At 44.1% G+C, this 27,487-nt stretch overlaps 4 protein-coding genes across 8 annotated transcripts; 2 read left to right on the top strand and 2 right to left on the bottom strand.

The window, feature by feature from the left end:
* The first annotated feature begins 72 nt into the window (after positions 1–72).
* Positions 73–2,625, top strand: LOC100833969 (putative UPF0481 protein At3g02645). Its single transcript, XM_003581038.2, has 3 exons — positions 73–205; positions 305–674; positions 761–2,625. The coding sequence occupies exons 2-3, from the start codon at positions 340–342 to the stop codon at positions 2,112–2,114; spliced, it is 1,689 nt and encodes a 562-aa protein (XP_003581086.1). The 5' UTR covers positions 73–205; positions 305–339; the 3' UTR covers positions 2,115–2,625.
* On the bottom strand, positions 2,147–7,377 carry LOC100836118 (UPF0307 protein YE3790). 2 transcript variants are annotated; one of them, XM_003581550.3, is made up of 7 exons: positions 7,038–7,377; positions 6,907–6,955; positions 6,788–6,839; positions 5,100–5,260; positions 4,908–5,021; positions 3,510–3,662; positions 2,147–2,619 (listed from the first exon to the last, which is right to left on the bottom strand). In XM_003581550.3, exons 1-6 carry the CDS (start codon positions 7,337–7,339, stop codon positions 3,510–3,512), a joined length of 831 nt encoding a protein of 276 aa, XP_003581598.1. In that variant the 5' UTR covers positions 7,340–7,377; the 3' UTR covers positions 2,147–2,619. The 2 variants fall into 2 exon arrangements, with proteins under 2 accessions (XP_003581598.1, XP_010239732.1); XM_010241430.3 differs by having other exon boundaries at positions 2,147–2,601; positions 7,038–7,359.
* Positions 7,378–12,787: 5,410 nt separating this feature from the next.
* LOC100845565 (receptor homology region, transmembrane domain- and RING domain-containing protein 1) lies at positions 12,788–18,748 on the top strand. Of its 2 annotated transcripts, XR_002960854.1 has the most exons (5): positions 12,788–13,040; positions 13,113–13,334; positions 14,279–14,674; positions 17,599–17,763; positions 17,849–18,748. XR_002960854.1 is itself a non-coding variant. In XM_003581574.4 (4 exons), exons 1-4 carry the CDS (start codon positions 12,935–12,937, stop codon positions 17,685–17,687), a joined length of 813 nt encoding a protein of 270 aa, XP_003581622.1. In that variant the 5' UTR covers positions 12,794–12,934; the 3' UTR covers positions 17,688–18,748. The 2 variants fall into 2 exon arrangements, 1 of the variants encoding a protein (XP_003581622.1); XM_003581574.4 differs by having other exon boundaries at positions 12,794–13,040; positions 17,599–18,748.
* A 390-nt stretch (positions 18,749–19,138) lies between these two features.
* On the bottom strand, positions 19,139–27,487 carry LOC100830596. 3 transcript variants are annotated; one of them, XR_002960853.1, is made up of 10 exons: positions 26,635–27,487; positions 26,197–26,522; positions 23,659–23,728; positions 22,642–23,561; positions 22,396–22,551; positions 22,047–22,302; positions 21,906–21,976; positions 21,709–21,831; positions 20,799–20,943; positions 20,063–20,677 (listed from the first exon to the last, which is right to left on the bottom strand). XR_002960853.1 is itself a non-coding variant. In XM_010241427.3 (9 exons), exons 1-9 carry the CDS (start codon positions 27,359–27,361, stop codon positions 19,616–19,618), a joined length of 3,009 nt encoding a protein of 1,002 aa, XP_010239729.1. In that variant the 5' UTR covers positions 27,362–27,483; the 3' UTR covers positions 19,139–19,615. The 3 variants fall into 3 exon arrangements, 2 of the variants coding, with proteins under 2 accessions (XP_010239729.1, XP_024311405.1); XM_010241427.3 differs by lacking the exons at positions 20,063–20,677; positions 20,799–20,943 and adding an exon at positions 19,139–19,975 and having other exon boundaries at positions 26,635–27,483; XM_024455637.1 differs by having other exon boundaries at positions 20,673–20,943.

Genomic DNA, 27,487 nt, shown 5'->3' with positions numbered 1-27,487 from the left:
TTACTTCCTTAATTGAAATATAATTGTTAGGAGACATTCAGTTTGAAAACCATAAATGAGAAGTGCTGGAAACGTTTCAGGATGTTTATCTCTATTAATAGATCTCCTGTAACAGTGTTTCATCCGTCAACCAGCAAATAGCTTGAGGGGGAGGCAGATGAGTCAAGCAGAGCAGCAAAAATAGAGAGCCGAGCAGACGCTATTGGTGAGCCCCTAACCCACTTCAGGACTCTGGTTGAAACTCTAAATATAAACTTTTGCTGAGCCATATGCTCTTCTCCAATCTAACTGCCGACCAATTCAGGTCATTTATTCAATCAGCTCTCTGTCCTCTCAAAGATGTCGACATGTTCAAACTGCCCGTTCGATGAAACGCAATGGATCATTCGAATTCGACGGATCCTCGATGAGGAGATTGAGCTCGGTGACGACCAACCCATCTCCATCTTCGATGTCCCCAAGCCCTTGCTGTGCACCAAGCCGGAAGCCTACGTGCCTCAGCTGGTGGCGCTTGGCCCATACCACCATTGCCGTGAAGAACTCCGTGACACGGAGATGTACAAAATTTCAGCGGCCAAGAGAGCGCAAAGCCATCTGCTCCCGAGCATGAACTTCCACCAGCTCGTGGACGTTTTTGCCACATTCGAGCATCGGATCCGTGCTCACTATCACAGGTATTTTACTTCGCTCTCATGTTAATTTCATATCTGAAGGAAATGCTGTTTGGTTAACAAATTGCTTCGTGTTGAATTTCTTCTAGGCACCTCAACCTCAGCAATGAGACGCTAGCGTGGATGATGGCGATCGACGTGTCGTTTCTAGTCGAGTTCCTGCAGACATTATGCAAAACAAACAACGACAACCAGAGGACAGTACTAGAGAGGATCCCGCTGAGGATGTCGCATCAGGTTGGCCCTTCTCGCAGGACGTCTTCTTCGCACAGCATGCTGCTGCTACGTGACACAGTCATGCTGGAGAACCAGATCCCGATGTTTCTGATCGTGAAAGCAGTCGAGCTGATGTGCTCATCAAGAGGCCAAACTGCGGAGTCTGTTCTTAGCTCCATGTTGTCTGCGTTCTTTCAGGAGGCTTCCGCGCTCAAGGGGATAAGCTCTCCGTTGTGCACAGACGCCACGCAGCACGCCCATTTGCTTCATTTCCTCTACAATAACATAGTGCCATCTTTCGTGGAAGAAGAATCAAACGGCACCGTGGAAGAAGAAGACGGAGATGATGAGCCCTGTGATCACCCACACGGTTCATCGGCTGTGAACTCAACAGCGGAGTTGCTCGTCAAGCGTGGGTTGAAGTTCGCGTCGTTGGCGACAGATTTCATGGTGAGGATGCTGCTCAGGCTCGTCACCAGCCTTCCTTGCCTCTCGGTGCTCCGACACCCCATCGAGCACCTACTTCGTCAACAAAATCAACCAAACGGCGCATCCTCCGACGTTCAGGACAAGAATAACATGTCACCTCTGCTTGAGGAGATCGCCGTGCCGTCCATTTCTGAGCTGGCATATGCCGGCGTTCTCTTCAGCCCGACGAATGGCGATCTCTCCACGATCGAATTCTGCGCGGAGACCTCGACGCTCCACCTCGCGGTGATCAGCATCGACACTACCACTGAAGTCGTGTTGCAGAATCTGGTGGCCTACGAGGCGTCGATCGGGTCTTCCAAGACGCCTCTGATCTTGGCACGATACATCGAGCTCATGAATGGGATCATCGACACCGGCGAGGACGCCCGGCTGCTGAGAGAACGCGGGATCATAGTGAACCACCTCAAGAGCGATCAGCAAGTGGCTGAGCTGTGGAACGGGATGACTCGGTCGGTGAGACTCACAAAGGTGCCCGCGTTGGATCGAGTGATTGATCAACTCAACAGGCACTACGGGAGCTGCTGGAAGGTGAGGATTCGGATGTTTGTGAAAAGGAGTCTTATTGGATCTAGGGACTTGGTTGCTTGCACCGTGGTGGTTTTCCTCTTCCTCTTGGTCGGCCTCCAAGCTTTCTGTATACTGTCTCGTGGCTGCCTGCTTTCTTGGTATCGGATGGCCTGGAGAAAAGATGAATGTAACATCCACAAAAACATAGTAAAACTACCTTCATTATAATTAAGAAAGTATCAAGATCGACAACAACAAACTGATATTGATGCTATCCACTAACGTGAAACCACCAAGGGCAGCGGTCTAAAAGTTGTTACAAAAAGAATCCGACGTCACACTGGAATTCAGTTACACAGCCTGTCTAAATACAGGGCAGATTAATTTTTAGAAACAAAAGAAGGGGGTCCTCTCGATTTACTTGAACCCTCCCATGGAACCAGTCCAAGGGTGTTCAAATATTTGACAGATGACACTCAATTTATTCTTATGGGGTAACAACTGGCAGCTACGAGACAGATCAAAATTTGTGAAAAAGGGGAATTGGTCAGTTGGTGCATCGTATGATTCCTCAAGAAATAGACAGATCATTGTCCAACAGTGTATAGAGAGCTTCATCTCCATGGTAGTTTTCCTCGTCCCGAGCACCGGTCTTTCCCAGCCAAAAACCCCATCATGCCATCTCATTGGTTATGCAATCTTGGATGTGTACAACCTACACACCATGTACACGCTTCAAGTGAATAAACAATGCATTAGATCATACAAACATCAAAACTATGTAATAATAGATTTATTAATACAAGCATCAAGCTGATATAAGGTAAATAGGTAATGCATGTTTAGGAAGTTTCTCCTATTCTATTACTAACGGCTGAAGTTTCTCATCTCCTGTTGTAAAGACAGTTTCTGGAGATACTCAACCGGGTCTGGATAGATAGTGTTCGAATGAGGACCTCGTAGGGATGCACTCCACTACTAGATGAAAGTAGCATGGTTTGACAAAAAACTCATACAAATCCTGGCAGCATAGTTATTGAGATAGACCGGTTAGAGAACCAGTAAACCACCAATTCACTATTGAAACCGGTGACTTCAAGCTGTAACTTAAGAATCTTTATGCACTTTATTAGTTTGCTTCAACTTAAATCTATATATACCAGTATTGAGCTAATATAAACCCTTTTATACTATACAGGAGACCATGCACAGCGCAGCCAAGTAGGTTTGGAGGTTCAACATGGAGGTGGGACGTTTTAATAGTTCCAACAGAAAATCAAACTGATATTTCTTCCTGTATTGTGCTGATAAAATTTACTGGCAGGCATAGGTTCCACCTTTCTCCCATTGAACCACTGTACAAGTCAGGGTTTGAAAACTAGGGGCGCGGTCACAGGTACTGAAACTCGAACATATAGGTGGTGAGATTTAATGGGTTCGAGCTGTAAAAAAATAAGGAGTCTTTTACAATGTTTTATGGTTCCCTATACGAAGAAATTGGGAACAGAGAATAAGGAACGAGTTGGAGATGCTCGAAGGTGGTACATGTGCAGTGATAGAGAGTTAATACTTACAATTGAAAACATAAGAATATTAGAAGTTATCAGGGTAACAGTGGCTCACCTATTCAACACATGTCTTCTTTGCAAGGGAGCGAAGGAACATCAAAAGTGGTTTCTTTGCTCTGGAAAGCTTCATGTCAGATCCTTCCCCGCCATCCTTCTTTCGCGTGCTTTCTTGGACCTCCTGGACTCTCCTCACAAGTTTCCGTAGTTCCTGTTTAAAAAAATTTCATCGAAGCTATGTGATCCAAACATTGAAGCTTGAACCATAACAGATGTTCTTGATTGCTTTAACCAGTATATTTTGGTTGGCAAGCACACATCTTTAATATTCATGATGCCATGACGAATGTGTCATGCCTATTAGACTAAGACAACTGACGGCCTGACACCCTGAACATGGTTTGTATGTTTGCGATTGGGGCTGGGGAGGGGTACGCGTCCATATCAAAAGACTAAGGGATAATATCACATTAGTCCTCCGTCCCATATTAAGTGCCGCAATATTACATGTATCTAGACATATTTTAGTATATAGATACATCCATATTTAGACAAATTTGAGTCACTTAATATGGGACGGAGGGAGTAGTTGTTGTGAAGGTGTTCGTTAGTTATGATTAGATTCTACTGTTGAGGCTAACCTTTTCTACAAGAAGAGAGGAGCCACACCCATTATCTTTAAACAATGGAAATCCACTACCCTGTCAATGTTGATCCCCTGACCTATGAAGCGCTGCCACCACAGTGGAATGCCTCACATCTATCTATGAGTGGGTGCCACCGTCTCCAGCAAGGAGATCATCTTGGCCGCCGTTTACAGTGCTGCTTCTACTGCTGGATGCAGTGCTGTAGATGCACCTTCCACCATCGCTGCGCTACCAGATGCAGTGCCTACACCTTCCGATGCTGCGTTGCTGCCGCCACACGGGAAGCGTCACCACACCTCCGTGGTTTGCCACGGTCGTTGAGGCGGCTTTGCACCTTTATTGAAGAAGGCATCGCAACTGCCATTGTCATGGGTAACTACCGCTGACATGCTGCCTGCTTGGATGAGGACTTAGGATAAGGAGAGAATATAGGTCCTAGAGATGAACTTGGCAAGAGATAACAGATCTTCATTCCTCTCTTTTTATGGAAGAGGTTGACCTCTAGCGATACGATATAATCCTAATTAATCGGCAGCCTCCTAATAATAGGATCTTACTCCTAAATCCTAGCTAACGGGGTCTTATCCATCATTTGGTATGATAGTTTACCAGCTGCCAATAAGCCCTATCCCTGGAATTGTTGCATGGCTCGACCCAATTTTAGTCCCAATTTACTTTCCACTTCACGCCAAGAATCTCCACTTGTGATAGTCACGAGAGAGAGAGAGAGAGAGAGAGTGCAAATGTTGCTTGGACTAGTAATCTAGTCATATCATAAAATGAAAATTTGAAGTATGTGTAAATAATACCTGGCGATCAAATTCAACATTATGAAGTGCATAAACTTCATTAGTAACTGGGATATCTTTGCAAACGAGGCCCTCAAACCATCTATCAGCAATTTCCATAATCTCTTCATCACCCTATTGAAAATTCAGAAATTATAAACCATTAGTTCAGTGTTTACTATGTAAATCCAGTCATAAGAAAAAAGAATCTACCTCTTCTTGGTGAGGTAACTCTTCAACTTCCTCGTCTTCCATCGGCATTGACTTGTCTTCCATTTCACTCAATAATGCTTGTATCCTGCTATCGTCTCCATTCTTCAGAGAATGGATAAGAGTATCCATCAGTTCAGGTTCTGCACTGCGAAGAAGGCTTCCTGGTCGAAGCTAATCACATTAATTTCAATTATAGAACTAAACAAGCAGGTTTCTCCTAAACCATTTGTCAGAATGAGCTGAAAGTTGACCGGAATACTAACTGAATGATGTGAGACTTACTGGAATGTTTTCAATTTTTTCTGTGAAGTTTGAATTCTGAACTCAAAGTCTGAGGATGAAACTAAAGAAGCAACTTTCGCCCAAACCATCCCTTCAAATTAGCTGAAATTTACCACAATGCTTACTGAACAATTTATCTTTTACTGGACTGTTTCGATTTTTTATTTGTAGTTCAAATTTTGGACGCAATTTTGAGGCTGAACTAAAGGGCAGGTTTCTCCCAAAACCATCTGTCCAAATTAGCTCAAGTTCGAACAGAATGCTCACTAAATGATTTGTAATTTACTGGAATGTTTGAAAAAAATTCTGTGCAGATCGTATTTTCAGAAAAAATTGAAAACTATTGAGTGTGAGCATTCTGGTCAGATTTCAGCTCATTTTGGCATATGGTTTGCGATAAATTTCTAGTTTCCATCTCAAATTTAGCCAACTGCTGACTGGGAGGTGATGAGGCAGAGAGGACAGAGGAAAATCTGGAGTGGTATCGCTGACTAGGACAAAACCGGGTCAAAAACAAGTCAAGCAGGGACAGGGGGTAGCTAAACAGTTTTGTGAGTTCACGGGGGTATTTTAAACCAAAGTGAAGTTCAGGATTGTAATCCGAACACTAGGACAAGTTTAAGGGGTAATGCGGACTTCTCTCTCTATTCTTTTTAGGATCACTTAGCAAATATATGACAAAATATAACTTCTTGAAGCAGTTATTATTTACTAAAAATATGTTTTCTGAATGATTATTGCTTTAGTGATTTTGTGTCCACCAATCAACAAAACTAAGTACTCCCTCCGATCCATAATAAGTGTCGTACTAAATCCCCGACAATTATTATGGATTGGAGGGGGTAGATTTTATCCATTCATCAAAGTTTACATACTATAAATGTGCAAAATAAAATTACACAATGAACAATCATAAAAAACTTGAGGCGATACACATTTCCTTGAAAGCTAAATAATTTACTTTCTATAAACTAGACATTACTGCCAATGTCGCGGACGTAAATGGCTAAATCCCTAAACACAGAAAGTGAGAACATTCATACACGGTGAAGCTACAATAAACATGCGTTAATCCAACCCGAGTTCAACCTATAGTTAATCAGTTCTGTGTGTTGCTGCACTTGTCTAAAAGGAGCAAGACTTAGTTGTCAATGCTCAAAACATTGGCGCAAAACATCTCAAGAAGTTAACAGCATCATGTGCATGCTCAGGAGCACCCCTAGCAAGTGACGGACCCAGAACTTTTAATTGTCTAAAATTAAGAAATGAATTCGGGTGGCCTGCACCGAAACAACAATACTACGGCAAGAAAATACTGCCATTCATTCGAAAATTTGAATAGTATTGGGGCTGAAGTCTCTGCAAACCAACAAATTTATCGGATGTAAAGATAACTATATGCATACCGATGTAATTGTACTGCCTCCTCCTTCCTTCCCGCACATCAGGCCCGAATTTCTGCAGATAAGAAACACTCATGATTTCCTGATCGACCACAAGCTCTTTACCAGAACTGCGGGTGTACCTTCACGAGCATGAGAGCGTCCAACACCTCGCTCTCCAGCGACGCGGCTCTGAAAATGAGAATCATCACTAGGTGCCTCGCGTCAAAATCATGCCAAGTTCAAGCAGACGTGACGTCTGCGATGTGAGCACCTGACGACACGCTTGATCTGGGGAGGGGAGAACTTGGCGAGCTCCATGCCCCATTGCACGGCACGGCGAGCCTCCCGCTTCATCTCGTTGCGGCTCCTCCTGAAGGACGCGGCGCCGCCGTCTCCGGCGTCCGCATCGCCCGAGTCCTCGCCGTCGGAAGGCAAGGGAGCGACAGGGCGGAGGGCGCGGGGGTGCGGGCGGCGAGCTGAGGGGGGTGCGAGGGAGGAGAGGAGGCGGTTAGGTTTGAGGGAGAGGAGGAGCGGGCGGCGCAGCGGCACGGCGGCTGTGGCGGCGTGCGCCATGGCGTACGGTTACAGCTACTGGCGTAGTACATCTAACGGATAGGGTTTAATCCTTCTGCAGTTCTGCTGGGGTTTCTGGAAACAACTGAATTCCTGAGAGATTCGGTGAATTTCATACAGTATCTTTTGACGAATTCTGTATCTTTTGATGTCGGGGTAGTTTGTGTAGTACTCCGTAACATTTTCCTATCGCTCTTTTTTTAACAGCCTTTTCGATTTGACATTTTTCGTCTCACAAAACTAGAGCATGTAAAACCATGAGCAGTAAGTTATAATTCTACTTTCACTAGTTTATTTCATTGTTGTCTGTGCTCTCCAATCTTTAAATGTCCACAACGAGGTTTTAATGGCATTGATCCGTAGTCTAACCATAGTATAGCTATCATATCAGCATCTACAAAAACATTCCCATAGTACATATGCCATGTCTGCCTGAAAACTTGTAGTTTAGCCATACTCTAACTATCATATTTGTATCCCTAAAAGCATTTCTTTTTCTAAAGTTTTCTCTTGCTAACTATATATGCACGTGCTTGTATAACAAAACTTGTTCTCGTACCATAGACCTAACTTGTAAAGGAGCTATCTTTTTTTGCATTTGATGAGCATACGTTGGAGCTCTTCAAAAATGTGTATACTACAAATAAAGTAGTAGTAGTAGTATACACAAATGCACTTTTAAAGGTGTATGGTGGTGATGGTGGCATTGTGTGAGTCAATAATAAAGTGTTCCCAACTCCTCGTCCAACTCTTCGACGGTGATCTCGCTTTATAGCTCTCCAGACCATGTTGCTCGGTTTGCTCTACAAAGGTGTATTCATGTGTTTTTCTAAAGTAGTAGTATACACATTTACAAGTTAGGTCCGGAGAGCTACGACAAAGTAGGAGCTCTCCAGACATTCAATATGATTCAAAAAGTAGATGAAGTTTGTCAAATGTTTTGTGCATGGAAAAACAACTTGGTGGAGATTGGTTGAAACACATTTGTGTTTTCACCACAAATTCTCATCAAATCAAGTGAAAATTGTTGAAACATTATGCGTGCAAAGGAGCTAACCTTGTTTATATCGTCTGCCATTATGTGTAGGTCGGTAGGTGGGTCTCAAAAGCTTGTTCAAGTAGCTTTCATAAAGCTTATATATATTTAAACTTAACGAAGTGATTTGAAAAAGACAAACATATAGGATTGTATATTTTTGGTAACTAAACTTTGTAATTGTATCCATGTAATGCATGTTTGCAGCAGATATACACGAGCCTATTTTCGGTGTTTCATTATCGTCTCCTTAGATTTGCAAGGAATAGAAAACACATGAATAGAAGGGGGCGGGGGACGACAAGAATGTCACATAATCTTTGATTCCCGTGGGATTTAAAAACACAAGAATTTTGTGTGTGATACTTTTGATGGTGTACATTATATAAATAAATACATTTTCCACCGGTTGGAGATATGCCATTACAAAAACCTGACTTGGACAAATGCCACTCTAACTTTTTTATACATCTATCAATGTCATTCTGTCCACTTAAGACTAATAACTGTTCATAAAATACATGTATTTCAGTGTGTGTACAACAGTATTTACCATAATACGCCTATTTACAACGTTCAGCGGTACGTTCGAGTCTTCCAGACACCATAAAGGTTCAAAAAATTATATGCCTATGTCTATACGTATTTAGACAGCATACGTTCAGCAATACAGTTGGGGATGGGATATGAGGAGCGCGTGGGGGATAAGAGGAATAGAACTGTTTGACTTGGGATTGGGAAAAAACTGTTCGTATAGTGCTATGTCTATACATATTTAGACAATATACGTGATGGTATTTGACAAAATGACATTGATAGAGGTATAAGAAAGTTAGAGTGGCATTTCTTCAATTCAAGTTTTTGTAATGGCATATTTTCAACTGGTGGAATAGAGAGTGGCATAGATCCAATTAACCCTATGGGATTGAAAGGACAATATAAGGAGAGATAAAATAAAATGCACCCGAGTTCTTAGTGAAAAGTGAACAAGGTTTGATCTCTTGTTCGGATTAACTCAAATCCTGTGATTTCAAGGGTCTATGTAGGATGAAAATCATGCAATCCAAATATATCATTTTAAGAAAGGACAATGCTACATTATGTTAATTTAATATGTGATGCTTACTTAAACATTTTTCTCTCCTCTCTCTTTGCCCTAGCCGCTAATAGCCCCAGATTGCATCTGGCTCCCAGCCGGCAGGCGGCGGCGTTCTGGTCTCCTCTACATGCTTGGTGCTACAGTACGCCCTCAAAAGTTAGGGTTTGTTCAACCGGCAGCGGCGCTATGGTGGTGATGGTGACACTGTGTGGGTCAAGAATAAAGTGTTCCCAACTCCTCATCCACCTCGTCGATGGCGATCTCGCCGGTGGCGTTGTGATAAGGGGTGGTCCGATCTTTTCAGAGAGCAACGTGGATAACTTGTATGATTCTACAAATCTTCCGGCTATTCACCCGTCACCGCACGACGAACTTGCAACCCGGAAATTCGCAACACTACACACTTCCCCAGTAGTCAGCCGACCACAAGCGGTTTCACAATCTTCCAATTCCCAGCGGAACGACACATTACGCTCGAAATTTCAGTAGATAACAAACACCCTATCGAAACGAAGATGGTGTATAGGATTCCATATGAATGCTTCTCGCAATCGACAAGAGTCTCGAAAATAGCTAAAACCTGGTCTAACCCTAACATTAGGCGTACCCCTTGTATATATAGGCGAGGGGTAGCCCAAACACACAAACGGACTCAGACTCATACTCAAACTAGGTTCAACTTAAACTCATACAACCAATCCGAATAGGACTTGGCTTAAACAAGGACTCGAAGGTCCGGGCGCCCCTTAGACGTGTCGGACTCGTCGTAGGCTGTCTTGGTGTGCCTCATACTCATACTCAACTTGTTGTGGGCAGATCATTCTTGTCGTTGGCTGTCCCTTGCACACAAGTTGCTCTTCTAGCGTTTTGTATCCTCCATCTTCATTTGTGGTGCGCCTGCCTCCCTCTCCTCCCTCTCGCATATCTTGATGTTGGATAACAGCACATGATGATCCTTGCACGCGGCCTCCTCTCCTCCATTCTCCACGGTTGCCTCAGCCTCAAACCTGATTACACAAAGATACAAAGATTTAGACAGTATAAAATTCTCATCAATATAAACATTAGGTGCAGCTAGGAGTGAGTTTACCTGTTGTTCTAATAACTTGGCACGTGCTCGTGTAATTGGTCCAATGCGTAGATCATTGGGTTTATCTTGAACAGCATGATCATCATTAGGCAAAAACGATAAAGAACTAGGGATGCCCTGATCACATTGAGGAGTACAGGATGGTTTGTCGCTACTCTTCAGGAGTGGTGGATCTAGTTTTGTGATTGTGTTTTGCAGGTAATCTGCATGTCTTGGTTCCTTTTTTGATCGGCGAGGTTCGGCCAGCTTCGACCTCATCGTGGAGTTAGTAAGGCCAGGTCTTCTCAGATTCATCTCGTCAGATCTGCGATGGTCATCCAACCTTCTTCATCTCTTTATTCTCTGGGACGGTGGTCTATTTCTCAGATCACTGTCGTCGGCATCTTCTGGCTATCCGACCAGCGATTTTCTGGCTGCTACGTCAACAACGTTATCCTAGCTCCACCGTGGTTCAAAGGTTAAGAGGCAGCATTGAGCTTCGCTCACGGCGCGCTAGCGGCAAGTGTGGAAGGAAGACAACAACATTTACCTATAAGAACCTGTGTGTAATTTTCTTTTGCTTTAAAGATGGTTCTATAATGGTTGGTTCATTTAATATATGGCCTTGGCCTTCTCACAAAAAATGCGTTGCTTACTTGATTACCGACTTTTGAAACAAAATTGAATCCTAAAATGCAAGACAACAAGTGCGTCGAAGTTTAGAACTTCTTTGGTCAAGTATGTTATCTTCATGTGTGTGATTTTGGGATCATGCCTTCTGAAGATGCCCTTGATGCACGTTTTCGCATGGTAACCATGTGGAGTATAATGAATGATTAAGTCTCTTTTAGTTTCCTAGACCTAACATTAAAACGGAAATTATATCAAACCTTATAAATTTACCTTTTATTTAGTTAAAGGAAAGACAAAAGGAGCGAACATTCGCTCACTAGCCCCTTCCACACGACGGTGGTACTACTAATCACAGTCACGTTTGAGCGGAGCGTTCACTTTAGTAGACGAAAGAGCGAACATTCGCTTCTTATAAATTCCGTTAATGCTTCACTTGGATGTAGATATTGAAAGCCTTGGAACTGAATTCGGCCCAATACCAAATCAATATTGGATTTGAAATGGACTTCAATACCAATTTTGTTGTTTAGTTCAGATGAAATTGCTAGTTGTGGAATCAAATGAACTCACAATACCAATTTCCAGTTGGTTTGTCCCTCGTATTGAATTCCCCATTCTTCTCCACTTCAACAGCGCGTGCATTAAGGACACCCTGATCCAGCGGGTCTTCTTAGCACTCGCAAAAGTGGCGACGGTGGTCGGGCACTGTTTGCAGAGGAAGGAGGCACTCGTCAGCGAGGGGCGGCAACCGGAGCAGAGCTTGCATGCCGAGCAGAAGCGGAAGTGGTGACGGTTGGGCGGGACTCGCTACGGAGATCGAGAGTGGAGGGGGCAGGTAACACCAGGCAGTAGAGGGATATGAGTGGAACTCACGACGGTGGAAGGCTGCGCTCGTCAACAGAGGGAGGCCTTGGAAGCGAAAGCAGAAGTGGTGGCGGGGCAACGACGCGAGGGTGTGGAGGTTGAATGTGGGAATTCACTTCAGCGGGAGGAGGCGCTCGTGGGCGGCGGTGGAGGTTACGGGTGGGAACTCACTGCAGCTGAAAGAAGCGCTTGTCGGCGGCGGGCGGCGAACCGAGTAGAGCTTTGATGCGGGAGTTTCTCGAGGCTAGCATGGAGTTGGCGAGAGCACCGATGAGTTCTTCTCAGTGTTGCGGAGCCGGTGGAGAAGGCGACAGGGCTCGGAGATAGCGGGGCTTGAGGAATGACTCGGGCAATGGCCAGTCGGAGTTGAGGAAGATGAAGAAGATGAAGAGAAGATGATAGGGTCCAAATCAAATAGCAGCCTGCCAGGAATCTCCAGCAGCGGTGGTCGCCGGCGATCGGCGAACTCCGATGACAACTGTGGTCGGCGACGAACCTGCGACGGTGGCGGTGGTTAGTTGCTGCTGTCGTCTTAGGAAAAGGAGTAGTGAAAGTCAATTCCACAACATACGGAGGTTTCGGGGTCTGTTTTGGAGAAGACGTATTTTAGTTGTAGTTCAATTCCATGACATTTGGATGCCAATTCCAGTCACAACCAAAAAACAACAGAATTCCATTGCGAATTCCAAAGCAGGAAACTGATTTTAGAAGTAGAAACTGGTTAATTCCATTGCGAATTCGGTCCAAACGCACTGGTTAAATTCCAGACTGATTTTAGAAGTAGAGCTTGGTACAACACGGGTAGCCGGCACCGTGTGAGAGAGATGGAACGAAAATAAAAAGGAGAAAAAGAAATGGTGAAATCCGAGCTTCTCAAGTTCTAGTGTCCCGACGATGAGCCCCCGCTTCCTTCTCCTTCTCCTCGCCGCCGCCGTCCGCCCCTGCGCGGGTCTTGTCCGCCTCCGCGGTAGCTCCTTCCTTGACGCCCCCGCGCGCTTCGGTGAGCACTAATCGGCCCGCTTCCCCATCCTCTCCATGGAATCCCTCTTTCTAAACCCCGTCGGCGACGCAGGGCCCCGCGTGAGCGGCGACGGGATATGCGGGTCATTGCGCTCAGCAGACCCCTCCGACGCCTGCACGCCCATCAAGAACAGCGCCGGCTCGGGTGGGAGGGCGTTCGTGCTGGTCGTCCGGGGGAACTGCAGCTTCGAGGACAAGGTGCGGGAGGCGCAGAGAGCGGGCTTCAACGCCGTTGTAGTGTACGACGACGAGGAGAAGGCCAGCCTCTACTCCAGTGAGTTCCGCCTCTAGTCTCTTCGTCCCTCCCTGTTATGCTCTATTAATGCCTCAACATTGAACACTCTATAGCTCTTATTTTAATCTAAATCTAGCATGACCAAACCTAGCATGAACAACATGCATACTTGATCTAATTTTGGTTTCTACTTTCTGCCAAAGTGTGATGTGGAGCACATAGTTAAACTCAGCGATAATTTTTGTATATGTTTATGTAATATGGGAAAGTGAAAGACATACCAGGTAACTTACGAAGCGAAGTGACTTAGCGATTAAACTTATGGACACCAACTTAAAAGTCCTTCCTGTTAGTGTTTTACCAGAAACCTAGTATTATATAGCTATTCAGTTTCTACCCGTCCCATGCTTCACTTGGTAGTGCTGTGATCTTGACTGTAAGTCAATGAAACTTGCAACTTGCTACATTACAAATACATAGCTGCCAATACTGTTATCTTTAATACAGACCTGCTGTAAGATTAGGAAGATGTTTATGATCTCAGTCAGAACAATGCGATCATAGATGTTGCTATCATGTCAGATGATGGGCTGTGCAATTTGTATATTAGTGTAATGCTGATCTTCTCCTTTCTATTAGTATTTTACAGGGTTAAAACAAAACACACATTTTAAATGCAGTTACTTGATATGGTTTTTTTATTAGTCGCAAGTAAACAAAACTTACTCTAATTTTGTGTCATTGGAAATGCATAGATAAACTAGCACTAGTGTGCGATTATAAATTATAACCCATGAAAGAGTGTCTTGAAGATAAACAGAGAAAGGGTTTCTGATGTTAGTGACAAACTGACAACATAATCAGGTTAACTCTACCTACAGGTGATTTTGTGCTACTGGTGTTTTGAAAAGACATTTCTGTGTTTTTAAATACAGTTGGAGATACGCTGCAGGATATTTAGTTCATCCTTTTTCTTAATTTAGTGGTTGGTGATTCTGAGGGCATACACATACCTGCGGTATTCCTATCCAAAATGGCTGGGGAAACTTTGAAGAAGTTTGCTAGAGGTGAAGATAGTGAGTGCTGCATAGAATCTTCGATGGATGAGACTGCAGGGACGGTGTTGGTAATGTCATTCGTATCACTTGTTGTCATCATATCAGTTTTGGCTTCATTTCTCTTTGCTCGGAACTGCCGACTTCTACGGCATGGAGTTGATAATCGCCCACCTTACATCAAGAAACACGTGGTGGATAAGCTTCCTTGCTTGGTGTATAAAGCTCCCTGCTCAAGTGGAAGTACTTCTGAAGATGCTTGTGCCATTTGTTTAGAAGACTATGATAATGGTGACATGCTTAGACTTCTCCCGTGCAGACATGGTAAGAGCACGAGATATCTGAGTACTTAATTATTCTTTTATTGCCAGTGCAGCAGTTGGCTAATATTTTCAGTGCTCTATTATACTATTACTTCATATGGTCGATACTTTTGTTGGAAATATTATACCAATGTGACTGTCTATGAAGCTAGTTTAATTATTTAAGAGTACATTTTTAAAATACACTCTTTGTTGACTAAATGCCAAAAATTTACACTCTTTGTTTTAAAAAATTACACTAGTTTAGGACCAAACTCACATTTGGGTCCCACGTGGCAGCTACTCCAAAAGCGCATGGGCCTTCCTCAAACGTGTGCAGGCTCTTGTGTGCTATTTTTAGTGTCATTTCCAGGTGGGACCTGGATGTAAGTTCCACCCAAATTCAAAAGGTGCAATTCCAGTTTTCTGTGTCCAAGAAAATGTAGTTCTCTGTTTCTCTTGAGCTCGATGCCACCCCTCCTTCCCCTTACCGTCGCCTGAGGTGGCTGTCCCCACGCATCCTCCGATGAAGGTGGCGGCAAGGCAGCTCTCTCCTGCTCTCGTGCCCCTCTCCCATCGATCCAAAATCCCTCAAATCCAAAACTCTGCTCCCACCATCCCTGGGTCTTTGCGGCCTCCTCCCACTGACGGGCCCGGTTTTCTCGTCGGAAGAGCTGCGCTGGCATCCATCGTATCTGCTGCCTCAAGCTCCGCCTACCTGTCAAGATCAAGGTCCCTCCGGCAAGGCCACCCCTTGTGTGCCCTGTTCTGGCTGAGATGCAGCTGGCCGGCGCGGCACCTAGCTAGCCCCAACTCCCCCGCATGCAGCGGTCTACGGTGTGTATCCGCATGCCCTGTCCGGCCTGTGGTACTGTTTTCTGCTGCACTTTGGGCTGGAAGGTGGGTGACGTTTCTGCTCTGCTTCATCATCGTAACCTCTCCATTTTGGGCGCCACGCTACGGTTCGGTTCCCTTCTCGTTTCCGATCTGATGCTATAGGAGCTCAACTTGTGGAATCTGCGGAGAAATCTGGGGCCTGTGTGCCATTGACCCGCAACTCCTGAGGGTACCTCCCATCTCCTTGGGGTGCGTTTTAGGTGTCTTTGGTTGGTCTGATGGCTTCTGGTCGCATCGCATGAGGGGTACTGCAGCTCAGGATGCAGCAGCTGGGGTGCATCCCCAAGCTGCAGCTGTGTGTTTGGTGTTCGATGCATGGTGGAGCTGCTGCCGGGACAGAGGAGTGGCGGTAGGAGGCGGAAGAGGAGGAGCGGCGGCGGCGGCGGAGGAGGAGGTATGGTGGCCGGCGAGCGGAGGAGGAACAGCGGCAGCCTTTGATTGAGAGGGAGAACGGCGGTCGGCGAGCGGAGAGGGAGAACAACGGCCGGCGCGCGAGTGGATGGGGAGGAACGGCGGCTGCCGGTGAGCGGATGAGGTGGACAGAGGCGTTAGTTGAAGAAATGGACGTGGTGGCTGCCGGCGAGCGGCGCACGTACTGCGAGCAGGGGAGCAGCCTCGATGGGGACGAGATCCGTCGAGATGAGAAAGAGACGAGAGAAGGAGCAATGCATCGAAAAAACGCTCGATTCGAGAGTACCCGGGATGCGGTGTGAGGAGGCCTTTTTTTCATCTGGCCTGAACCCATCTAGGAAACCAAAGAAGCTAACATCTGCATGGTGGGTGCAACCCAGGTGCAGGCAGCCCAACCAAACAGCCCCTTATTGGATTCCCGGCGTGCATCAATGAGTTCAGGGGAACCCCTTGATCGGGCTTGCTGGATAAGTGGTGGTGGTGCTCCTGCGTCATTACCTTCTTGAAGGGCCTTTATCGCTCATGATCTATCGGTGAGGTTGCGTTCCAACTCCCTTCACGCCTAATTAGTTGTTCCAAAGTTCCCACCTTACCGCTGCTTGGTTGCCTCTATTAGTATCGTCAACTTGTTGTGTACTGCCCTTCCTTTACACTCTGGCCCCTTAGGCGCATAACCACCCTTTGGTGGAGATAAGTTCATCATGCACTCGCTAAGATCATATCACCCTTCATCGCTCTTTTTTCCCATTCCCCTGGGTTTCGGTCACCCCTCCAGTGGAGAATTTGTGTAATCTTCTTGCGCGAGATCGACGAGATGGAGTCTTCTCCTGTCATTGTGCCCTCTTCCCGATTCCCCTAAGATTTCGATTATCCTTCCGGTGGTGAGTGCTCGAGAGCACAGGGCTGGTGACGGTACGGCCTCTTGCTGGTGATAGCTTGCGGTTTTCTATGGCTGGTTGTTTCAGTGCCTACAATGGACGAACTCTCTTCTCGGGATCTTGTGGAGTTTCTTTTGTGCTGTTCTCCATGCGTCCGTGTTTCCATCGACAACCCTGTCTTCTGTTGCTCGTGTTGATTTGTGCTGCTTTCCTGACCTCCTAGGATCAGCTGTCATCGGTGTTTAGGGATTTTATGTGTGTAGTGTTGTAACCATGTACCTGGCTTTGTGTTTTCCTTCTTGCTTTCGCAAACTGTATCATCCCTTGGGCTTCTTTGAGGAATATATTCAGGTGGGCATCCTGCCCCCTGGTGAACTTCTCAAAAAAAGAAGTGTAGTTTTGCGAAGTTTGATCTTAAGACTTACGAGTATAGTTTCTTGACATAATTAAAGAAGTTTACTCACCATTTTAATAAGGTACGAGGGCCATATTTGAAGAAAGGAATTTTATGATCGATGATTTGACGTCTTGAAGGATTTTGAAAACCATATTTCGCTTATCTTGTTTAATATAATATGTTTGTGTTGCTTGATTTGAAATGCTCATGTGATATCTTATGTTTCTTATTTCTGCATGCAAAATATTTTGCTTGTTTTACATAATTCCTTTTGTGATCCAGGTAGTGATTTCCAACATCATCAATCGTGCTGGAAACTTTTCATTTTGTATGAACTCTTATGGTCAATAATTTTGTATGCAGAATTTCACACTGTGTGTGTTGATCCATGGCTGACAAAGTGGGGCACCTTTTGCCCAGTATGCAAACTTGAAGTAATCACAGGTGAATAATCAAGGAACTCGAAGTAATTCCAACGTGAATAAGCAAGCTCCCTTAGGGTATACGAGCGCTGGTACTTATATCCAAGTATGGTGAACGAGTCGATCTGTTAAGTGGTTTTTCAAGATCACCTGGGCATTTTATCTTGATGATGATGGAGTACGGACTGCAGGTCGGACGACTGGGCCCATTTGTACCCATGAGAAGAATTCCTTATATGGATGCCCGCAAGAAGCTCTCTTCCTGCCTACTCAAGTGTCAGACATTCCGCTGCTTCCTTGCGATTTATTGTATTGCTATTGCGAAACAGCGTTGTGTACAAGCAAAATGTTCTCTCAAGCACAATGGATGCTTTGTATGTTAGGATTGTCCGGCTCTTTGTGAAGAAGAAAGATGTAGTTTGCGGATGGCGTATCTTAATGGGGTGATGATAAAGAACAAGTATCCACAGACCTGGATAAATTATATTTTCAATCAATTGACTAGTGCCTTTTTGAAGATTGATATGCAGTTGGGCTACCACCAGAACAAGATCAGGTCCAAAGATGTTCCCAAACAGCACATATAACTCGTTATGGCTTATATGAGTTCATGATTATGCATTTTGGACTGACAAATGCCTCATCCTCTTTTATGCAACTAATGAACTCGGTTTTCATGGATTTTCTGGACAAGTTCGCCGTGTTCGTCGATGCTTGATCTTCTGGGGATCTGAAGAGGAACATGCCCAACACTTAAGGCCAGTTTGTAGAAACTTTGGGATCATCGTCTCTATGCCAGGTTCTTCAAGTGTGAGTTCTGCACTTGCATGTCAACGTCGGACATCTTCTACGTGTTCGGGCACTCGACCATGGACATGTGCCAACAGAGAACTTTCTTGGATCGTCTATGAGGGTGTATGTGATATCCTCAGCCAAAGCTAAATACTCACTCGAGAATTTAGAAACTGAGGAAGTACTTTTTCACAAAGGTTGGTATATTTGGTTTCATTGAGACAAGACTTTGATTAAGAATCACTGTATTGATGTGTTGTTTAATACATGAAATTTATATCAATATATTCATCTTCAAATTTTTTTACTGATAATTGTAGTTTCGTAACATATAAATTCCATATTAATATACTTCCTCCGTCCATTAAGTGACTTTCTATTACATGTATGTAGATGTTTTATACATCCATATTTGGGCAAATTTGAGTCACTTAATATGGGATGGAGGGAGTAGTAATATTTGGTAAAAGTAATGTGTTAACGAAACCAAATACGAAAAGGACTACAACATATTTTTCATACCACCATTTGTACAAACACCCTCAAATGAACAAATAAGGACAAATAGGAGCTCGTCCTTGGAAATGCCATTGAGGATAAGTGATCTCATGTGAAGTTCTCAAGGTGCGCATGAACAGGGACATAGACTACATTCCCCGAAAAACTTACAGAAGGTTCCTAGTCACACAAATTAAATGATACTCCCTCCGTATTTATATATTTGTCACTGTACAAGTATTTAGAAACGGAGGTTGTACATATGAAACGCTTATGAAGATTAAAATCCTATACTCTTCCGTCCAACAAAAGATGTGTCAACTTTGACTAAATTTAAATGCATCTATATACTAAATTATGTTTAGATACATTTAAATTTGGACAAACTTGAAACATCTTTTGTTAGATGAAGGAAGTACGTCCTTTTGGAATTCTACCGTTCAGAGGTCCTAAGCTTGTGGTGAATTTCCTTTTATCTAGCAGCCAACGATCAGGCCTCAAAATGCTTTTTGAGTAGTTGCCCAAAACGCTTGCTTGCTCATATGGCATTACAAAACGAAACCCATATCAACATACTAACATGCATATTACAAAGGAATGATTACTTGATATCACTGTTGTTACACACAAACAAATGTGTTAGCAAGCGGCAAGCATCAACCAACGTCCTATGAACTTGAATCTGCAGTCTTAGGTTCCATGTTACCACCAGCAGAATAATCTTCTTGGCTCTCATCATCCATGGGGGTACCATTTGTGTCACTACTGGAATCGGACAAGGTGGCAGCAGCATCCTCAGAGGATGAACCAATGTTAGATCTTTTTTTCGTATCATCTTCATTCAAATCTTTCATTTCAAGATCAGAGTGTTTCCAAGCCTTCCGTTTGCCCCTTGGTGGACCTTGTGAGTCAGAACTACCCTCCTCTCCTGGATATCTTTCATCCCGGTTTCCCATCTCTCCTGTTTCCAGTACATCATCAGCCAACAAAGAGTCACATTCCACCTTTCGACGCTTGCTTGGATTCATCTGAAACAAGAACAAGTCGAGACGATTATTTATTCATCAAAACAGACAAAATATCTGAAATAAAATCATTTGAATAAAACCTTCAATTATCAAACAATAACCCTTTTAGTATGACATGAACAATGCAGGAAACACTATTTACGCATGGTCAAGTTTGCCAAAAAAAAAAGGTTTGGAAACAAATATTAAACTCTATCTCTATGTTTCATTGTTTCTGCAGCGAACAGCCAAGGTACTGATAAAAACAAAAACAAAAGGTATTTTTGTTTTCATTGGAGTACAATAACAAATGCATGCAGAATTGCTACTACTATGGCTTTCATAATAGTTCACAGTTGTTGCGTCATGCAACAAGAGTAAGCATGCACCAAACTATTCCCTCTGATACCAAAGAATTTCAGAGGAATAAAGAACATATAGGATTGTAGCTGCGTTTGATTCAAAGGAATCAGCCAATCCATTTTCGTAGGCGTACTTTTGCCATTCCTACAGAAGCAAGGAAATTTCACAGGGTAAAACATCCACCCCAACCTCTTCTCTACAAACTTACGGATAGAACTGTTACCGTCATGGTTATGAAGCTGTCGTCACATTGTCACTACATCAATGGGACGCTCCTCCAGGGTGAAGGCATCAAGCCTCACCATAGAAAACGTCATTTGCCTTGGGGCTGTGGTGTCGTCATGGGGTCTTGTTCAATATCTGACAACATAAGCAGGCTGAACAAGCCACACGGGAGGAAAAGGGGAGCGTGAAACCTAAACAGGCCGCGCCTTCTCCTTTGAGAGAGAGAGAGGGGGGGGAGGGGAGGAGAGGGGAAAACCTAAGGTGTGGTGGCGCTTTACCCCACCATTCCGAGCTCCGGTGCCTCCAGATCTGTGGGCATGCCGCCTCCTCCCCCTACCTCCCTCTTATTAAGTGGCTGCTGAGGCGGTGCCTAATGGCTGCTTCCTTGCTTATGGGGCTTTCTGCGTTATTTGAGTCTTGTTTTAGTATGAATGTCACTAAATTGGTGATAACGGGTTAGTTAATTTGCTATCATAGTAAGTTAGGGATTTCTCTCCTAGATTATGGGTATGCACGGGCCAGAGGCAGGTGTCCAGGCTGCAGAGTAGGGGAGAGGGATCTCTTTCCAAGATTATCTTGTTAGTTTGTTAGCACTTTAAATTCGTTGCAACTTTGTCCAAGATTATCTTGTTAATCTGTTAGCCCTTTAAATTTTACTCTCTTTGGATGGAGTATATAAAGATGAAGCTCAATCCTCACATCATTATCCCCATGTAAGCCGGTATAAATAGCCTTGCACTTCGTGAGAAAGAAACAAGAAGTTGTCTTCTATATCTCATCTGAGCTCTTCTCTCATCCCTATTCTGCTACATGACCAACTCCAGCAATCAGATCCTTACCACCACACCAAATAATTTTCAAAGATCTGTAGCAACCACGGGCATCACTAGTATTGCAAAATGAAAGCAACAAATTTGATTTCTCTTGCATGTGGCAATTTGAAGTTACTAAGGCTTCATTTGGCATTGCGGTGGATTATCATAATCCCCTTTTTTTCACCCGATTTTCACTATTTTCGTGTCTGGCTAACCAACTTTTCCCTACTTTCGTGTGTATTTTTCCACAGCAGATTATAAAATAAGTTCAGCGCATGACAGTTCAGCAATGCCAAACTGAGCCTAAATATGGATAAAATGATGAGAAAAATATGGAAGTCAATATCTGACCTTTGGAGACTGGGAAACAAGGTGAGCCCACTCGCTCTTGTTCCTAAGACAATCATTGACAGCATGTAAATAGCTGGACTGTGCATAATCTTCTCTGTTTGATTTAACTGAACCCCTCCAGTGCTGAGATGTAATGTAAAATCAGTGCAAGATGTAAAAAAATAACAAATACGTGAATGCTCATGTAAATAGCATACCTGGCCAACAGCATCACACAGTTCTCCATATGTTATGTTTCTGTTCCTACTGATGATTTCATCAATCAATCCTGTAGACAGAATATGACATGCTTACAGGCGTCTACGTTTGCACAAAACAAAATGAACTGAACTACATACCAGGTAAATTTCTTGTGATGCTGCTATCCATCAGATCGTCCTTCGCTAACCCAGTGGTAGCTTCATTTGAACACACACCATGATTTTGCTCTTTTGATTCTATATTGTCCGCTAATCTGCATGAGTCCTTCGAAGAAGGGATACGTTCGGTGCTATAATCTCTATGCCTCCGCTCAACAACAGACACCTTTCCCGACCTCTTGGCGTCATCATTATCTCTTAATGCCCCGTCATCTTTGTTTCTCTTCTTTAAAACCTGTATTAACAGTAAATTTTGAGAACTTTTTTACATAGTTTGAGATATTAGAATAAAAGATACATTTATGACATTCAGTACAAGTGGCCTGACCGTTGTTTGATCCCGTCCTCCATGTGCTGAAGACCGCTTCGAAAAGACAGTAGCTCCAGTCGGATGTAGCATCTGCATGCTACCTGCTTGATGGCCACGTGGTACCCTTGGTACTCTGGGAGAGCTGTTCAATTGTTGATGCAATAACAACGCAAGCTACAAAAAATAAGTAACAGAAAGTGAGAAATCATAAACTGGTTTATGAACAGAAATATTTGATAATGGGGAACTTCACTATGTTCACACCTGCTCATCACTTAATGAAGCTGTCGCATCAGAGGCTCGCAGTTCAGTTGATGTTGAATTAGCGGAACCCTCTTGTGTGGTATGAACACAGCGGTGGTGGATCTTTTCTTTTTTCTGGGAAAAGCTAGAAGGTATTGCCTTATTACGAGAATTCAATGGTGTCACTTCTCCGTGGAATGATCTTCCCGAGGTTCCTCCTGTCGAAATTGTCTTTTGTGACTGCTCCTTTGATACTGGTACTCTATGTTTGGCTGAGGACACATATAATCTGTTCGTTTGAGATGATTTTGGAGCAGAAGGAAGGGCTCCTTTTGGTTGAACTTTCTCAGAGGACCTACTAAATTCCTCAGAACTCTCTACCGAATGTTTTACAGAATCATGTTTGCTCTCAGCAGGAGCGAACAACCTTGTTTGTTCCTTTTTCATTAAACGACCAGTCTTTCCTCCTGATGATGGTTCTGTTGATACTACTGAGCGTGATAACTCAAAATGGCTAGAAGTAGAACCAGAAGAGGCTGTACAAACTTTCTGAACTCCTAAAACTGGGTTTTGATTAGGTATTGTGTGCATCTGACTTTTTGTCTCATAATTTGGAAGATCAGAGCCTGAATCAGGTATTGACCTGGCTGAATTTCTTCGAACACCTTCACTAACCCCTTGACCTTGCTTATCGCTTCTATGCTTATCGTCTACCAAATGGGTAGCATTTTTCTCATGATCCTGAAAAGGAACCTCACTCTTAATATTCCGTGCTTTTGACTGACCAGTCTGCAAATCTAGTCCACCAGTAGCAACCTGCAGATTTGAAGAAGTTTGATTTAATTGCTTCTGATGACCCTGCCCCTCATGCATTTTCTCAGAACTGGCATGGATTCGCATCTCCCCATTAGATGACCGAGTACCAACATCCATTTTCACAACTGTGTAATGTTCCAAGCATAAGTAACAACACTATGTGTCAAAGGCATTATCATGTGTGTCAAAACTTAATTCTGCAAACTGGGAAGCTTTAGTTACCTGTGTTCATTATGTCAGATTGTGAGCCCAAATTTTGATTTTCTTCAACTTGTTGCTTACACATGCTGACCTGCATATTCAACAGTGTATATAGACGTTAAGAATATAATGTAGTAATTAAGTGTACTTGACAGGATAGATTAGGAATCAAAGAAAACAATCATCAGAAATTCAAAGAACTCACTAATTAGAAAGGATAGGTCTTTTAGATTAAAAAAAAAATCTAAGCCTTGATAAAGTATGGCAGGAAACAGTAGATCTCTAGTCGTTCAGACGCCAATCATGAGAACTCAAAAACCATACGGCTTTAAACAACAACTGTACAAGCCAAACCTCAACATATGGCAGTGATCTATGGACTACCTAAATCTTATTAGGCATTCACTTTACCCCTAGGCTATACAACAAACATTGTTGCAAAAGCTAGACGAGAATAGCATGCTGCATAGTACCTAGGCGGCCGCCCAGCCATTATAGAGCACGATGCCGACAATTTCAATCTGTATCTAGGGTGTCTTTGGATGGTGGGCAAAAGCTACCCTACCAATTTTTTTGTCATGGCCAGAAAATTGGTCTTTGTTCGCATGGTTACCGATCTTTTCACAAGACAATGCACTTTTGCCAGATCTAGTTCATTTTTCATGCCAACATTGGCCAACTCATAGGCAAGCAAAAGCTTCACCAAATTTTTGGCTAGCCAACTAATACCTCTTTTCGGAGGTGACTCTTCCCAATATTTCAATCTGCCATCCAAATTGCATTTTTCGTTCCACCCAAAAGCAGGAGCTGGATTGCATTACACCATCCCATTTGACTGGTCGAGCACCAAAACACTGCTTTGGCCATCAGTATTTTCTTCCCCTCTTATGTGTTATCCTGTTCCTCAAGCAGCACCTTGGGTTATTTGATCACAACAGACTAGTTTCTATGATTCTTTTATTAGATTATACCTATTAAATTTCTATTATGGGTAAAATTAGTTATTATTTTGAAGTTGACTCAATTAGCACCTGAATGTGGAATGGCAGACGGAAGAACAAGGGAGGTTTCAGTGCGTGAGCCAAAATACAACCTCCAGCAAACATTTCAAGTCTCTCCAATCCATCAGCCATCCAAACCACAACACAACAACCACCCTGCCTAACCCGATGATTTTATCCTCCGACCCTTTCTCCTCACTGAACAAACCTAACTAACATGCATGACCAAGTCAGCCACTTTGGATGGTACCTTCCAGACCCTCCAATTCCAAACTACTCTCGCCAATGCTGACATGGAGATCCTCAATGCTAGGATCCATACTATTGATGTCAGGAAATCTGATTCCACACCCGCCACTGGAAATAGACACATTGTGACAAACTCATGGTGACCAACTGGGAGACCCAACACAGCCATCGCAATAAGATTCCATGTCGGCGCCAACGCCAAAATCAACAATAGTAACAATTCGATGATAATGCAGTTTCTCGAACACCTGGTAGCCACAATTAGCAGGCCAATCAACGGTTAACCACAATTCGTGTGGGCACATTGCCGGGCAACAATATGCACAGATGGCTATTTTATGATACTACCTCTGCCACCAAGCCCAATTGTGATAGAACCTTCGGAACTATTTTTGCAATTGATGTGGCATAAGCTGTAGAATCCAGTATGATAGAGTATTATTTAATACCAGTAAGATTTGCTGTTGCATTAAAAAAAGATAATTCAAAATAACTGTTACACCCAAAACTAGAAAAAAGCAAGTGTTCTCTGAAAACTGAGTACGATAGGGGTGGCCTAGTTGCCAACTCAAATTCTAATTCTAACCTACTTAAGAAGAAAAACGTTCTAGCCTGGTCATAGGCTCACGTCAGTAAGCCCCCAGCTACTTGACAATTAGTTGACGACTTCATAACAATGGATTACCATCATGCCCTCACATAAATTTTATCACCCAATTCATTGTATTTCTCTCCCTTCCACTACCATAGCCCCTTCAGCCGTCCTGTCCAGCATTTTTTCTGACCACAGTAAGCAATTGTGACTAACATCAACAATAGATTCACATATTCTCACAAAGTTTGGCCTGCTACTTGTACTGCGATTGTCCAATCTATGCCAGCACATTTGCTGTCATAATTACACAAAAGAAAATCACAATTCGGTACACTTCATTTTTCTTTTACTTTTTGGAAGCCTAGCATTAGCTGGTCAGTTATAACATTGCTATGGTGATGGCTATCCACACATCATGTCACATGGCACAGCCAAGATGCAGTCTCAACTCTACAATCACTTTGAAAGGGTTCAACTGGCAGAATTTCAGAACACATCTAATGAATAATATTGCTGATATTGAAGTCATAATAGAACCTAAAACATATTTGGCTTAATGCTTATTCATATTGAGATAATAACAACCTACTGATTAGTCAGAATGCATGTTCCATCAAAATATAAAGTAAATTACAGGCATGGCTTTGCGGTCTACCAATGACTAATGAATAAGAATACATCCAGTAATACACAGCTTACATATGTGATACTAACCTCTACCTTGACAAATCGTGAATGCACTTCTTGTTCTGCCACAGCTGATGTAGTTCTACCCCCAGATGAAATCTCCAGCCCCACAGACTCCTTAGATTCATCTGTTTTCAGCATCCCTGAAATTCCCTCAGGGCTCTTCTTCTCCCCAATTGGTTTCAAGGATTCCTTCGTCTTCTTATTAGCTTCAACAACCACTTGAAAATCAGAAATGGCCATGTTCACGTCGGCACACTGATCTTTAAGAATGAAATCTGCCGCAGCAAGATCCCCTTTCTGTTGAAACCCATTCTCCCATGTATCAACCTCTGCAGTGATAAAGGATGCTCCTAAAACGAACAAACAAACAAACAAACGGTAATGAAGAAGTCGGCGCCATCACTGAAAAATCAGGTGTTCTCTGCGCAGCAGTTAAATAAGAACCGTGACAAAACTATTCACCTCTCTTCTTAGCGTCAGCTTGAGGAGGAACTTCCTCCGCACCGTCGCTGCCGTCAGCCTTCTTGTTTAGGATTTGTGTAGTCTTGCTTTCTTTCCTCCGTACGGCTCCAAGCGGAAGGGGAAATCTGACCTCTACTGTGTCCTTCCGCTTCTCTCTGGCCAGAGCAAAAAGAGCGTCGGCGCCGTCCTTGTCCTCGGCCCAGGAGGGGAACTCGCAGTAGCGGAAGCCGAATTTCTTCGGGACGTAGCCGGCACAACGCCATAGGGCTGCTGAGAAGGCGGGGGAGGCCGGGGCTCCGCGGAATAGGGCGGCGTCGCTTCCCCCGGGGACCCCGTGGACATGGACACGGGCAGGGAGCGGTACCTCGGCCCATCTGCGGTAGAGGGGTGGCGGGCGGTGGGTCGGCAACTCGGCGAGGAGCTCGGCGACCTCGGTCTCGTCAGCGGAGGAGGGGGCGCGCTTGTACTTGCAGTTGTGGCACGAGAAGGAGCTTTGCACGGTTCGGAGGTAGCGCGCGCACCGCGTGTGCACCCACACGCTGCACTCGTCGCAGCTCACCATCTCCTCGCCGTCGTCGAACGTGACGCCGCAAGAGCAGTCCACCGTCCAAGAGCCGTCCACCCAGTCATCGGCGGGCGTGGGCGCGGAGGCGGACTCGGACGCGGAAGCGGCCACGGTGGTTTGAGGACCCAGCGGTTCCGGACGGTGTAAGCGGCCGCCCTTCATCAGCGGCGAGCAGGGTAAAACCCTAGCTTTAGTTTCCCTTTTGGATCGTTCCGGAATTTTTCTCTGTATTTTGGGAGGAAGGGGAACGAAGACGCTGGCGTGGGAGAAGGGCTGTCCTATAAGCAG

Source organism: Brachypodium distachyon, chromosome 5 (assembly GCF_000005505.3).
Source record: "Brachypodium distachyon strain Bd21 chromosome 5, Brachypodium_distachyon_v3.0, whole genome shotgun sequence".
Taxonomy (NCBI): Eukaryota; Viridiplantae; Streptophyta; class Magnoliopsida; order Poales; family Poaceae; genus Brachypodium; species Brachypodium distachyon.
The sequence above is the reverse complement of the archived record's forward strand: the minus strand, read 5'-3'. Positions and strand labels throughout refer to the sequence as shown.